Source organism: Schistocerca gregaria, chromosome 6 (assembly GCF_023897955.1).
Source record: "Schistocerca gregaria isolate iqSchGreg1 chromosome 6, iqSchGreg1.2, whole genome shotgun sequence".
Classification (NCBI taxonomy): Eukaryota; Metazoa; Arthropoda; class Insecta; order Orthoptera; family Acrididae; genus Schistocerca; species Schistocerca gregaria.
This window is the reverse complement of record NC_064925.1, coordinates 439,831,313-439,845,922: the sequence shown is the minus strand read 5'-3', so window position 1 is coordinate 439,845,922 and position 14,610 is coordinate 439,831,313. Positions and strand designations below refer to the sequence as shown.

At 37.8% G+C, this 14,610-nt stretch overlaps 1 protein-coding gene across 7 annotated transcripts in view; it reads left to right on the top strand.

Moving 5' to 3' along the window:
- Window positions 1–14,610, top strand: part of LOC126278064 (eyes absent homolog 2) — a 1,079,207-nt gene that overhangs the window by 1,057,935 nt on the left and 6,662 nt on the right. For all 7 annotated transcript variants that reach the window (XM_049977884.1, XM_049977885.1, XM_049977886.1 and 4 more), the window contains 5 exons: window positions 2,694–2,865; window positions 5,245–5,507; window positions 5,646–5,735; window positions 9,293–9,512; window positions 13,352–13,466. In XM_049977884.1, coding sequence (XP_049833841.1) covers window positions 2,694–2,865; window positions 5,245–5,507; window positions 5,646–5,735; window positions 9,293–9,512; window positions 13,352–13,466 — 860 coding nt within the window. The remainder of the gene's footprint in view (window positions 1–2,693; window positions 2,866–5,244; window positions 5,508–5,645; window positions 5,736–9,292; window positions 9,513–13,351; window positions 13,467–14,610) is intronic.

Here is a 14,610-nt window from a genome sequence, read left to right as displayed (position 1 = left end):
TTTAACCTACAGGTCATAACCAATAGATTGTGGTCAGAGTCCACATCTGCCCCTGGAAATGTCCTACAATTTAAAACCTGATTCCTAAATCTCTGTCTTACCATTATATAATCTATCTGATACCTTTTAGTATCTCCAGGATTCTTCCATGTATACAACCTTCTTTTATGATTCTTGAACCAAGTGTTAGCTATGATTAAGTTATGCTCTGTGGAAAATTCTACCAGACGGCTTCCTCTTTCAATTTCTTAGCCCCAATCTGTAATCACCTACTATGTTTCCTTCTCTCCCTTTTCCAACTGATGAATTCCAGTCATCCATGACTATTAAATTTTCGTCTCCCTTCATTACCTGAATAATTTCTTTTATCTCATCATACATTTCATCAATTTCTTCATCACCTGCAGAGCTAGTTGGCATATAAACTTGTACTACCGTAGTAGGCATGGGCTTTGTGTCTACACCATTCATAGAAAACCAGTCAATGATACTTTTAAGAACTTTGTTAAGCATTTCTTCTGTTTCTGTATGTATTCTTGGATTGATTACAGTACCAGTGTCATCTACAAAAAGAACTAATAATCCTTGTTGTATACTCGACAGCAGGTTGTTTACATAGATGAGGAACAGTGGTGGACCTAAGATTGAACCTTGGGGACCCCATATCTGATTTCTCCTGAGTCAGAATTATGTCCCTGGACTATAGTGCATGAATTACTGAGTGCAACTTCCTGCATTCTTTTGGTTAGATATGATAGTATCCATTTGTTGGCTATACCATCAATCCCATAAAATGTTAATTTATCTAGGAGAATCCTTTGATTCATGCAGTCAAATGCCTTAGCGAGTTTGCAAAAAATACCAACCACCACTATTTTATTATTTAATGCTTGTAAAACCTGGTGTAAATTGCATTCTCAGTAGTGCAACACTTCTCAAACCCAAACTATAATTTGCCAAGGATACTATTCTAGAATATATCACCTTCTCAAAAATTCTAGAGAGTGATGTCAGAAGTAAAAAAAAGTCTTATCACCTTTTTTAAAGATGGGTTTAAGAATGGCATGTTGCAGTCTCCCCGGAAAAATGCCTTGAGGTAGTTACGCATTACATATTTAAGATAAGACTGGAGTTATTACATGGGAACAAATTTTAGTACTGTTTTGGAAACATCATCAAAACCAGATGAGTCTTTATTTTTGAAAGAATGTATAGTTTTCTTAATTTCAGAGGGAGAAGTTGCTGATACATTCATATGATTGAATTTTGTGGAAGTTACATTTTCAACATACCCTGTGCTTGCTACTACATTTAAGTAATGATTATTAAATGGATTTGCTGTCTGTGACTTATCATTTCTAGCCCTCCCATTCAGTTCAGTAGTGCTGTTGTGGTGTTCTGTGGCTGGTTGTTCTGTCTCTCTCTCTCTCTCTCTCTCTCTCTCTCTCTCTCTCTCCACTACATCCCATATTGCGTTAAGTCTGTTGTTGGTTGTTGATCTTTGATTTTGAATATGCTCGTGGGACATAAGGCTAAATAAAAATACCTATTAACTGTGAATATAGAATTTTGACATGATGAAATTTAGTTGTTAAACATACTTCATACCCACAAGGATTTAAATTAATGTTAAGATTTATCTTTTCTGGTACAGTCATATAAAAGTTAGAACACTGTCCTCAAGTACATACTTGTGATATAGTCTGTTTTGGTCACTGATGAAATTCCCTGTCTGTGTGTTCATTGTCTGGTTAGATGCATTGGATGTGACACTGTGACTTCTCTTTGTAAAACTGAATGAGATCATATAGTCAGACTGTCTGTTGCACACAAAAGACAAATAGTAAATGAATGTAGAGCATTTGTAGTTAATGATACATTTAATGGAAGCGGAAAAGTAATGTAAGAGAAACAAAGTGATGCGATGAGTTGAGAAAAATAAAAGGGGACAGTCAGAGTCACTCAGCACCACACATTGAAATGAGTGCTGGATCTTTCTCCTGGCATTACTTTATTCCTGCAATGAAGTTAGCTGTCATGTAACATATTCATTCTACTGATGCCCTCTCTGTAGGAGTATGTTGTGTTCAGGGCTGGTTAGAGACCCAAGTAACACAAGCCGCTGATTATATCAAATTAAGTAGTGACCACTTGTGGCACCAAGCTGAGGGACGCCCAAGAGAATGATTTGTATACATTGTGTATCACAACTAGTAGCAAAAACTGATGAGGATGAAAATATTCAAGGGGAAAAAGGGGAGGGAGATGGGGAGGCAAATAATAAGACACATATGTGTAAAAAAGTTCTCTAATCAGCCATGGGTGTGCACACTATTTACAATTTCATCATACAGGTAATATTTAATCAGAAATTTGTCAGCAAAGTGATCTCAACAGTGCTGTAATCACTACAGTGCAATGGCTCACTCTTATTTTGAAGAGTGTTCTTAGTCATGGCTTCAACACATTAGAGAATTTTTAATGATAATTAGTGCTTTAATTGTACAGTGCTTCTATGTTTCACAGTTACAGCTGTAAAGGGTAATAAATAAAGTCAGTCGTGTACATTTCTCATTTCAGAATAAAATTCAGTTGTCAGTTGCAAATATATTTGAATTTTATTCTGAAGTATATACTACAGTTACTGAAAATTACAGCTATGAGTAAAATAACATTCTCATTTCTACTTCCAGAGTCTTGATTACAGCACTTATGGCAACTCGTATGCAAGCCATCAAACTGTACAGTATCCTACTAGCTACTTTTCACCAAATTACTCACCTTACATGTCAAGCTCAAGTTCAGCAAGCAGTGCTGGGAGCATGGGGACTTCCACTTACCAGCTCGCCACACCTACTTTAACAGGTAAATATATGTGATGCAAATTACATTTTGATGAGTGTGTAATACATACTTTTTCCCTCAGTTGACACTGAAACCTTGCTGAAACTGAAACAATCATTGCAATTGCTTGTGCTTAAAGTAATACTTCTGTGTGTTAATACAAGCCATAATGGTAATTGTGTTTTATTGAACTCTAGATAGGATTTAATACAGATATAGTTCTTTATGCTGGAAGAAAGGTACAGGATTTCAAGTAGTAGTTGTTGTCTTGGTTTGCAGGAAGTTCCATTGTCATAAATGGTTGTAACATCAAGTGTGCTGTCTTCCATGGAAAATGTAGTTAAGTATATGTAGAGTTGCAACAGAGACACAAAATGATTGGCAAGTGTTCGTGGTGCACATAATACATAATAACATCAAAACATAGACATACAAATGCAATTTTATGCACAAAAGTAGATAAGAAAAGTTGATATGGTTTTGGTACAGCATAAATTGACCTAGGTCAAAAAATGGAAAATCCATGATGGAATGTAACAATATTATAAGAAGGAAAGTTGCCACACACCATATATCAGAGTCACAGGTACGCACAACAAAAAGACTTTCACAATTCAGCGACTCAGCATATCCTCTATATGGTGAGTGACAACTTTCCTTCTCATAATATTGATAAATTGAGCTAGAGTACACACATAAACACACACATGCACACACACACACACACACACACACACACACACACACACACACACACACACACACACACACATATAAAACTTTGCCTTTATATTGTGCCAGCTCAACACACAGAATAAAAGAAGAAGGATGAACACTGTCATTTTGGCCACAGAAGGGCCAGTCATATTCAGCTGACCACATCTCTTTCTCAGCCTAAGGCATTATCGAGATGTGGTGTGGGTGAGGGGTGTGGGTCAGCACACAGCTTTCCACCCATTGTTGTGGTAGCAGAACTGGTGCTGCTACTACTTGGTTAAGTAGCTCCTCAGTTGGCATCTCAAGGAAGTGTGCAACCTGTTCCAGTCCTCTCACCACGGAAAAATCCCTGGCAGTATCAGGAATCAAACCCGTGAGTCACGCTGACCACACAGATAGAGATTTTATGTCCAGCCGGCACGATGTAGGGGCACAAGAGAGAGAGAGAGAGAGAGAGAGAGAGAGAGAGAGAGAGAGTGTAACATGACATAGTATTTGTTCCAAAGGCTAGGAAGTTTCTTTCTTTTTTGTGTTTGCCTGTTACCTACTCAACACTTGTGTTGTTTGGTGACTGGTCTCCTTTACTCGTAATCTATTTGAATTCTGCTAGAACTTTCCTTGCTGTATTTACAAAAAAATATATAATGTATTCAAAACAAAGATTCCAAGACTTACCAAGAGGGAAAGCGCCGGCAGACAGGCACAATGAACAAAACACACAAACACACACACAGAATTACTAGCTTTCGCAACCGATGGTTGCTTCTTCAGGAAGGAGAGGGAAAGACGAAAGGATTTGGGTTTTAAGGGAGAGGGTAAGGAGTCATTCCAATCCCGGGAGCGGAAAGACTTCCCTTAGGGGGAAAAAAAGGACAGGTGTACACTCGCGCACACACACACACACACACACACACACACACACGCACACATATCCATCCGCACATACACAGACACAAGCAGACATATTTAGGCAAAGAGTAAGGGCAGAGATGTCAGTCGAGGCGGAAGTATAGAGGCAAAGAAGTTGTTGAAAGACAGGTGAGGTATGAGCGGCGGCAACTTGAAATTAGCGGAGGTTGAGGCCTGGCAGATATCGAGAAGAGAGGATATACTAAAGGGCGAGTTCCCATCTCCGGAGTTCGGATAGGTTGGTGTTGGCGGGAAGAATCCAGGTAACTCGGAGGGTGTAACACTGTGCCAAGATGTGCTGGCCATGCACCAAGGCATGTTTAGCCACAGGGTGATCCTCATTACCAACAAACACTGTCTGCCTGTGTCCATTCATGCGAATGGACAGTTTGTTGCTGGTCATTCCCACATAGAAAGCGTCACAGTGCAGGCAGGTCAGTTGGTAAATCACGTGGGTGCTTTCACACGTGGCTCTCCCTTTGATTGTGTACACCTTCCGGGTTACAGGACTGGAGTAGGTGGTGGTGGGAGGGTGCATAGGACAGGTTTTACACCGGGGGCGGTTGATAACCTCCTGTTTAATGACATTCTTTCATCTGTAATTCCATGGGCTGCACAAGACCCAAACAAAATATTTTTATTTTTATTTTAAGCTAGACAAAGAGGTGTAATGTTCCAATAAATGCTTATCTTAGAGCCAAATACCTGTAAAATTAGGTAGTGACATGTCATTTTAACATGTGTTGTGATGCGTAATATTTTAATGTCTTACAGAGAGTCCTGGCAGTTTCCATCTGTCAGAAAATGGGCCAGCATCACCCCTCAAAACAGATTCAAATGGTTCTCGGAGAAACAGGGAAGGAAATGGAGGAGAAGGTTCCTCTAGGTCTAGTAGAGGTCGAGGGAGAAGACAAAATAACCCTTCCCCCAGCAACCCAGAGAGCAGCTTAGAGAGAGTATTCATCTGGGATCTTGATGAAACCATAATTATTTTCCACTCTCTTCTCACTGGCACTTATGCCTCCCGTTATGGCAAGGTAAGCTGTTGATAAATGCATGTAGATGTCCAGTGATAGTCTCAAATGAACTATGTTCTGAAATTGATTAAAGTCCTGAACGTTGTAAATTAGGCATAGTATACAAGCAAAAATACAATGAACAACTTACTGTTACAGGATGCTCAGACAGTTGCACAGCTTGGATTCAGAATGGAGGAACTGGTTTTCAATCTTGCAGACACACATTTTTTCTTCAATGATGTGGAGGTAAAGTATACGAACTCATCTTAGCAGTAAATCTAATCCATTTAAATCCTTTTTTAATGTTTGTAGTCCAAGAAAGTTTGAAGATAATCATAATTGGCAATTTATAAGGGAATAGATGTAGTTGTACTATTGTTTACAGTATATGAAAATGGCTCAGCAATTAATAATGATCACTTTCTAAAATTATATGCAAGCAATTATTATTTGTTGTGTTAAGTATGGTAAATTTATTGTATTTTTCTAAGTGTTTTGTTTTTAATTTTACATTTTTGTTGCACTTTCTTTGAATTAAGCAGAGAATCATTCCATTATGTAATAGTTTTGGTTCAAATGATCTCATGGGCCCTTACAATTTAAGAATAAAATTTGAAAAAAAAAAAAATCAATGCTATCATGTGTGAAATGTTGGAAGGTTTGCAGATTTAAGCACTGTAAGGCTTATAAGTAGAGAAAATTGTTATAAAAATTAAATGTAACATGATCAGTAAATCACCAATGACATTAGGGAAATACCATAAATTAACCATTCAGTGATACAAGGTGGAATGGAAAGTGTAAATGTTACAGGTGTATGGAGGATGATGGGAAACTTGGAAATCAGATGTCTGCCTCTGATGTTGCTATTAGTCATCACTGCCATAGACAATTCCATCACTCTTTGACACTAAGACTTGCATAAAAGATACACACATATTTCTGAAGCACAAGACTGGTTTTGGTGTTTATGACTATCAGATATTGCATTTCATGTTCCTTACAACTGCAGAATGATAACAAGGCATCAGTTACTGCAATCAGAGCTCTCTTTCCTTTAGAACCTAGATTTTGGTTCTCATAAGTCCTGAATATTTTATTAAAAGTGTCTATTTTGAATAAAATAATAATAAAACAGCTTAATAAATGAGTAATACTACCAAACTAGAAAGTGGTTATAGTCAAATTGTGTAAACATAAATTTCATATTAATGGCATCAGAGTAAATAAGTCCAGTTTCTTATAATCTGTATCTGTAGACTAAGGCAGTCATTAACTGTTGTATGCACCAATAACTTGGATGTTCAATGTAAAGGTAGTAGGCAGCAAACCCCCAGCTACTGAGTTCCATGGCCATAGGAAAGTGGCTTACTTGCATGCTTACAACATTCATGCCATAGAGCAATTCTCTAAAACAGATTTCTTGTGGCAACACATGGGAAACAATAACAATCATTTATTAAAACAATCTACATAGAATGTACTCAGCTTTTGCTTCGTTGAGAAGGTGTGGTACTTGTGCAAAAGTTCTGAATCTAATCTAACCTAACACAGAAGATGAAGCGTAACTAATCTATTGAAGTTCTGTTTGGATTGCTATGAGAGACTTCATAAGTTCAGTCTTCCACCTGATAATCCCTTCGAATATCACTTTGATTAATCTTCAACACTCGGAGTTAATCATCTGATGATTAGAACTAGTTGGCAACTGATGGCTGTAGATGACAGTTATCAAACCACCGTAGGCAACTAAAGACAACTGGAACTGCAGGCAACTGGCTGGGTGTTGCCTTGGTGTCACCATATGAATGTGCAACAGCAATTTATTTGGCAGCTGCATCAGAGAGTCTCAGGTTTCAGCTCACAGTGTAGAGGCATACATAATTTTTGGTGGATGAATGGACTGAATGTCTTGTAGCAGAAGCATAAAGTAGTTTCTGGTATTATTGCTAATTATTTGTTGTCCTCTCATCCTCAGCTGAATGTAATATTATCTTGATAATTGTTACTTTGGATATGTCTAATCTCAAATGAATAACTCAAATTTTTCTTGTCACACACATATCACCTTTATCATTTGCAAGGCATCTTAAGTAGTATGTTTCATAGATTCTGGACTACATGTGTTGTTTTTCCTGCTTTACAAAAATAGTTCAAATGGCTCTGAGCACTATGGGACTTAACCTCTGAGGTCACCCGTCCCCTAGAACTTAGAACTACTTAAACCTAACTAACTTAAGGACGTCACACACATCCATGCCCAAGGCAGGATTCAAACCTGCGACCATAGCTGTTGTGCGGTTCCAGACTGAAGCGCTTAGAACCGCTTGGCCACTGCAACCAGCCCTGCTTTGTAGCTGATCTCCTTCTGGTTCTGCCCTACAAAATTGTGTTTTCACAGCACGAGGAAATGAACATTGATATAACATCAAGTAAGCAAATGAACTTCGATATAACATCAAGTAAACAAACTATATTTTTAGCTCTGTGAAAACAAGTTCATGTGGCAAAAAGCAGAAGAACAGCTTTAAAACAGGAAAAGAACCCAGGTAGACAAAGATCTCTGAAATTTGCCACTGAAGATGCCTTGCAAGTAATAAAGGTGAAATGCATATGGCCCGAAAAATTTTATTTATTCATTTGCGATTAGATGGATCTGAAATAATGATTATCAACAAAACGTTCCCAGTATGTGTGCCACCTAGGGAACAACTGACCATACTAAGAGTGGCACCACACTGAGATTGTGCGGACTGTGTCACCCTCTGAAGCCTAATGCTGTCAAGGACACATCAGTTACATTAATAAACAGAATTTCTGTCTAACAAATATCAATGTCACAAAGTAAATATTTCAAAATACATATCAGATTATCAACATTATTGTTAAAATCAACCAATAAATTGTACTTTTAATGTAAAAATAATAATTTCATGTAAGTATATTTAAAAATTAATCTAAACATAATTATATACTTTATTTTTGTGTAATAGAACCTAAGTTGTAGATACCTTAATATGAAATTTTTAGTACTATTACATAATATCAGAATATAACCAAAACAAACTTGTCAGACACATTTCATATCCCCTGATATATTCCAAAGATGGATCACTGGAATGCAAAGTAGATAAATAAATACAAAAAAAGAAAGTGAGACAAATGAATTCTGACTTTGCACTAGTTAATAAAAACATTGCACATTAACTATGTACATTGTACATCAACATCATGCAATGACTAAGCTGCAGCTAAGAGTACAAATACATTGTTAATAACTGATGTGGAAAATGTTGAGCATAGCTCAATTAATAGGTCATAGAGCCAGATGGAAATACCAACTGTGAAGCTGAATTTTTTAATGTTTTCTACACTGCTAGAGATGAGTGCTTGGATTGTGCCCAGTTGTCACATTATACACCTGAGTAGATGTGATAAAAAAACTCACACTTTACAAGAGGTATGGATCTAGAAGAAGTAAACAAGCATCTCTAACTAAAAATTGTGTTTGCAGGATTTTGTATTGAGAAAATCCTCATACAGAGCAGAGAAAGTGAGGTGGACTGATAAAATAAGTATCTAGCTGACAAATTAAAAAGAATAAGGGACTCACCTAATTCTTTCACTAGCTAAAGTGAAGAATGAAAAATAAACTCTCATGATTGATTTAAACATAAAAAAATTATTTCTTCGTGGAAATGCATTAAAGTGCAAATAGTTTTCTCAAAATATTACTATTATCTAAAAGAATTAAAAGCTTAATGTCTTAAACCAATGTTGATCACTTTTCATTTATGTTACAGGATTGTGATCAGGTGCACATAGATGATGTCTCTTCAGATGATAATGGGCAGGATCTTAGCACTTACAACTTTGGAACTGATGGTTTCCATGCAGCAGCCAGCAACGGCAATCTGTGCTTAGCTACAGGTGTTCGAGGGGGTGTTGACTGGATGCGTAAGCTAGCATTCCGTTATCGAAAGATTAAAGATATGTACAACAATTATCGCAATAGTGTTGGAGGTGAGTGTATGTTTGTACATTGTATTTTGTTATATTTGTTTTATCATTGTTGAGAAGCTGTTACCAAAATGGCTGGAAGTGTAAGGGGATTGTGATAAATATTGTGATCCAAAATTTCATTCCCTAAACATCAGTGTTCAGTGAGGAAGTAAATTACGTTAAGAAAAAACAGTCCACTCACTGAACAGCAGAACCATTGATTCATTGACAGAAACAAAAAAAAATGTTGCTAGCCTTCTGAAGCAATCCTTTGATGAGCCAGAGTATTCACATGTGCTACACACGCACACGCGCGCACGCGCGTCCACACACACACACACACACACACACACACACACACACACACACACACACACACACACACACACACTTCCTCTCCCCCCCTTTCTCTCTCTCTCTCTCTCTCTCTCTCTCTCTCTGTGTGTGTGTGTGTGTGTGTGTGTGTGTGTGTGTGTTTTGACGACTCAACACTTCTGCTGTTCGGTTAGGAGCCTTCTTTGCTCTTTAAATATTTACATACTGCCAGAACTTTATTTACTACAGTATTCGCTGAGAGCTATATCACCTGTATCAGTTACTTTCCTTTTTTTTATTATCTTTTTTTTTAAAGCAAAATGTTTAGTGCAAATTCATACTTAGTGAGCACCATGGCTGGGGAAATTAAGTGAAATTATCCAGAATGTTGATGAGAGTTAAGTGTGGGCTTTCATTGACCTGTGAGCAAATATTTTCAAACTGTTCCATCACATTGAGAGTATGTAAATTTCAGAAATTTCGTACAAATGATATCCAGCAATTTCTTTCATATTTTTCATGATCAACATAGCTTTGTAGGAATATGAATGGACTCAGTCCATCAACCAAAAATATAAATCTCTGAGACATGTACAGACGCATCACTATTATATATTTTATGTTGTTAGCAACTAGTGTTTATGAATAATCTGATCAAACCACAGCAGATACACAGTGACAGTTCAGTAGAGACACTCTGTTTTGATATTGCCCAAATGTTAGAGAACACATCACCATGTTGCTGGATAGTTGCATTTACTTCTGATATTGTGTTTGTCCAGACTGATCTTTCCAAATGTCAACGATTACCATTACAAAATAATTGTGATGAAAACAACTGTGGTTGAAGAGATCTGTAGAGGCATCATTCCAGGTCTCTTCAATTGACAGGTTACTTTTTAGCATATTCAAGTACACTAGACTCATGCTAATCTGGCCCTCAGTAGTCCGGCCTCACAGTAATTCGGTGCACATCCAAAAATATGTGCACAATGAATTATTGTGTGCAACAATGCTTAGTTAAACAATGCTTTATATTCTGTATTTGAAATTGTAGCTTTCTTTACAGTTCTGAATCATGCCTTCTAAAACGAAACACTTTACACTAGACCTCAAGCAGAAACTCGATATTTTAGATAAGTTAAATAGAGGTTCATTGCAGAAAGCCATTGCTGCTGAGTTCATTGTTGGATGAGCAACTACTTATGACATCAAAAAGAATGATGATGTTATTCAACAGTACTCAACACAAATGGATAGTGAGTTGGGAAAATGGAAGATTATGTGAAAGAGTAAGAATGAAGAACTGGACGTAGCTGTTTATAGATGATTCATACAACAATGCAGTAAAGGAATTCCAGTTAGTGGCCTGATTAAAAAGGAAAAAAGCAGCTGCATTTAACAAACAACTTGGTGGTAGTAACTTGTTTGCAACGAGCGAAAGTTCGCTATCAAACTGGAAAAAATAACATGGGATTTGGCAGCTGACAGTCACCGGGGAAAGTCGCTCAGCTAACGATAGGGATGCTGATGAGTTTTAAGCAAGATACGGAAGATAATAGAGGAAGAAAACTTAATTGCTGATGCCTCATATAATGCTGATGAAACAATACTCTTTTACAAGATGCTTCCTTCAAAAACATAAGCTGCCAAGAATGTGAAGGAAGCTCATGGTTACAAGCAACAGAAACAGCACATAACATTAATGGTTGTAATGCAAATGGGAGTCATAAACTACCGCTTATGGTGACTGGAAAATTCCAAAATCCACGTTCTTTTCAACATGCTAACATAAATACTCTACCAGTGCAGTATTACGCTGAGAAGAAAACATGGATGGACAGACAAATATTCTCTTGGTGGTTTCATGAAACGTTTGCACCAGCAGTGAGAAAAGAGCTAAAGAAGAAAAAGCTTCCACTGAAAGCTATCCTTATAATTGGCAATGCTCCCAGCCACCTTTTGGACATTTCTCTAAAGTCCAGTGGCATACATGCACAAGCACTCTTTCTCCCACCCAATGTGACAGCCCTAATTCAGCCCATGGACCAGGGAATTTTGGAATCAATTAAATGTCACTATCGACATTCACTTCATGTCTCCTTGCTGAATGAAAGTGCAAATGACTCTATCGAGACTATGCTGAAGGCATGGAAAGAAATTAACAGATGTGATGTTGTTTTCCAAGCAGCCAAAGCATGGGATAAAGTGGAGAGTGCTACCATAATGAAGAGCTGGAGAAAATTGTGGCCATCCATTGATGCCGAGTTGGATCCATTGGATCCAGTAGTGAGTGACATCGATAAGCCAGTCAATTCTGAATTATCAATTAATTTGTACACTGACATGTTGCACAACTTTCCAGGAGGAGACGAAATTGATGATGAAGATGTTACTAAATAGCTGAATGAGGAAAACTGTGATATGGACCAAACTTTAACAGATGAAGAAATAATCAAAAGCATGCAAGAAAGTAATGCAGAAAGTGATGAAGAAGATGGCACAGGAGGAGAAAGCATGAAGATTTCTCACACTGCTTGTGCTGAATGTGCCAAAGTCTTCCTGGAATACATTATGAACAACCAGATACATGCAGTACCAACGTAATGCTTGTAAAGCGGTTGCATGATAAAGAATGTCACCATCACATATCATCATTGTGACAGTTAAAAATTGGGAACATGTTTCATAGTGAGTGATACTACTGTATAAGTATGTACAGTATACAGTCAAGGACTAAGTTTTCTTTGAAAATTAATGTATTTTTGGATTTAATAAAGTATATCCTCTATGTTTTAAAATTGTATGCTTCAGTTTAATAAAGTACAGTACACTATATCCCCTATGCTTTCAAAATATATAAAAAACAGAATAAACTAATAACATAAATTTCAGACACTCAATAATCTGGCACTTCTACTAATCCAGCACCCATATGTGCCAGGAATGGCTGGATTAGTGAGAGTCTAGTGTATATACGGTTTTGTACATAGAAGCTAACTGGATTTGTGATTCAGTTTGCTAATATTTACTTAAATGGATCATCTAATGCTAACTTGGTAATAAGTTGAAATCAATAATGACATCACTTGTGTAATCTAACAGTGAAATATATAATAATAATAAAAAATTACAAGATGGTCCCTGTATTTCCCTAATGCAGTCTGTGTGACTTCAGTTACCCTTTCTTATGAAGTGCAAAGTTTAATGCACACTGACATTGCATATATTATATTCTTACTTGAATAAATTGAAAAAGTAAGAGTTACCACTCACCACAGAGCTGAGAGTTATTTTACTACTTAGGTCTGAAGGAAGGCATCATCAAAAAGCTTAGTAATGTTCCCAGTCTTGTTTATGCACATGTTGGCCCCTCAACACCTCAGTTATTCGATGAACTCTTACTTTTATACCTTCCATTATTTATTACTTTGCAGTGGCATATTATTACTTGAGATATTATTTACCCAACACTTTCTAATGTCTTTACTGAAAACTGCAACTATTATTTCCCATATTCATGTATGTGAATTTCTTTTCCTTAGGTCTTCTCGGGCCAGCAAAGCGTGAACAATGGTTGCAACTTAGAGCAGAAATTGAAACCATAACAGACAACTGGTTAACATTAGCCAACAAATGTCTGACATTAATTAATTCACGGTAAGTAGCAGGAATTAAGCTTATAATGGTTAATTCTATTCCTATACTATGAAAAGGATAGTTGCTACTCACCATATAGCGGAGATGCTGAGTCACAGATAGGCACAACAAAAAGACTGTCACAAGTATAGCTTTCAGCCAATAAGGCCTTCATCAAAATTAGATGACAAACACATACATACCCACTCACGCAAATGCAACTCACACTCACATGATTGCAGTCTCGGGCAGCTGAGGCCACACTGCGAGCAGCAGCATCAGTGCAATAGTGGCAACTGGGTGGGGGTAAGGAGGAGGCTGGGGTGGGGAGTGGGAGAGATAGTAGGGTAGGGACAGCAGACAGTGACCTGTTGTTGGGGACTGTGCAGGGAGGAGGTGAACAGACAGTATGGCAGCTATGTGCAGTTGGGAGGTTAGGTGAAGAGCAGCAGAGATGTAGGCAGGGAGGGGATAGGAGAAAAGTAGAAAGACTGGGTGCGAGGGACGAATGAGGGCTGTGTAGTGCTGGAATGGGAACAAGTGCTGGATGGGGGAGGACAATGACTAATGAAGATTGAGGCCAGCAGGGTTATGGGAACGTAGGATATATTGCAGGAGAAGTTCTCACCTGTGCAATTCAGAAAAGCTGGTATTGGTGGCAAGGATCCATATGGCACTGGCTGTGAAACAGTCATTGAAATGAAAGATGTCATGTTTGGCAGTGTGCTCAACAACATGATGGTCCACTTGTTTCTTGGCCACAGTTTGTTGTTGGCCATTCATGCTGACAGACAGCTTGTTGGTTGTCATGCCCACATAGAATGCATCACAGTGGTTGCAGCTTAGCTTGTAGATCACATCTGGTTTCACAGATAGCCCTGCATTTGATGGGATAGATGATTTTTGTGACCAGACAAGAGTAGGTGTTGGTGGGAGGATGTATAGGACAGATCTTGCATCTAGGTCTATTACAGGGGTATGAGCCATGAGGTAAGAGATTGGGAGCAGGGTTGTGTAGGGATAGATGAGTATATTATATAGGTTAGGTGGACAGTAAAATACCACTGTGGGAGGGGTGGGAAAGATAGTGGACAGGACATTTTTCATTACAGGGCATGATGATAGGTAGTTGAAACCCTGGCAGAGAATGTAATTCAGATATTCC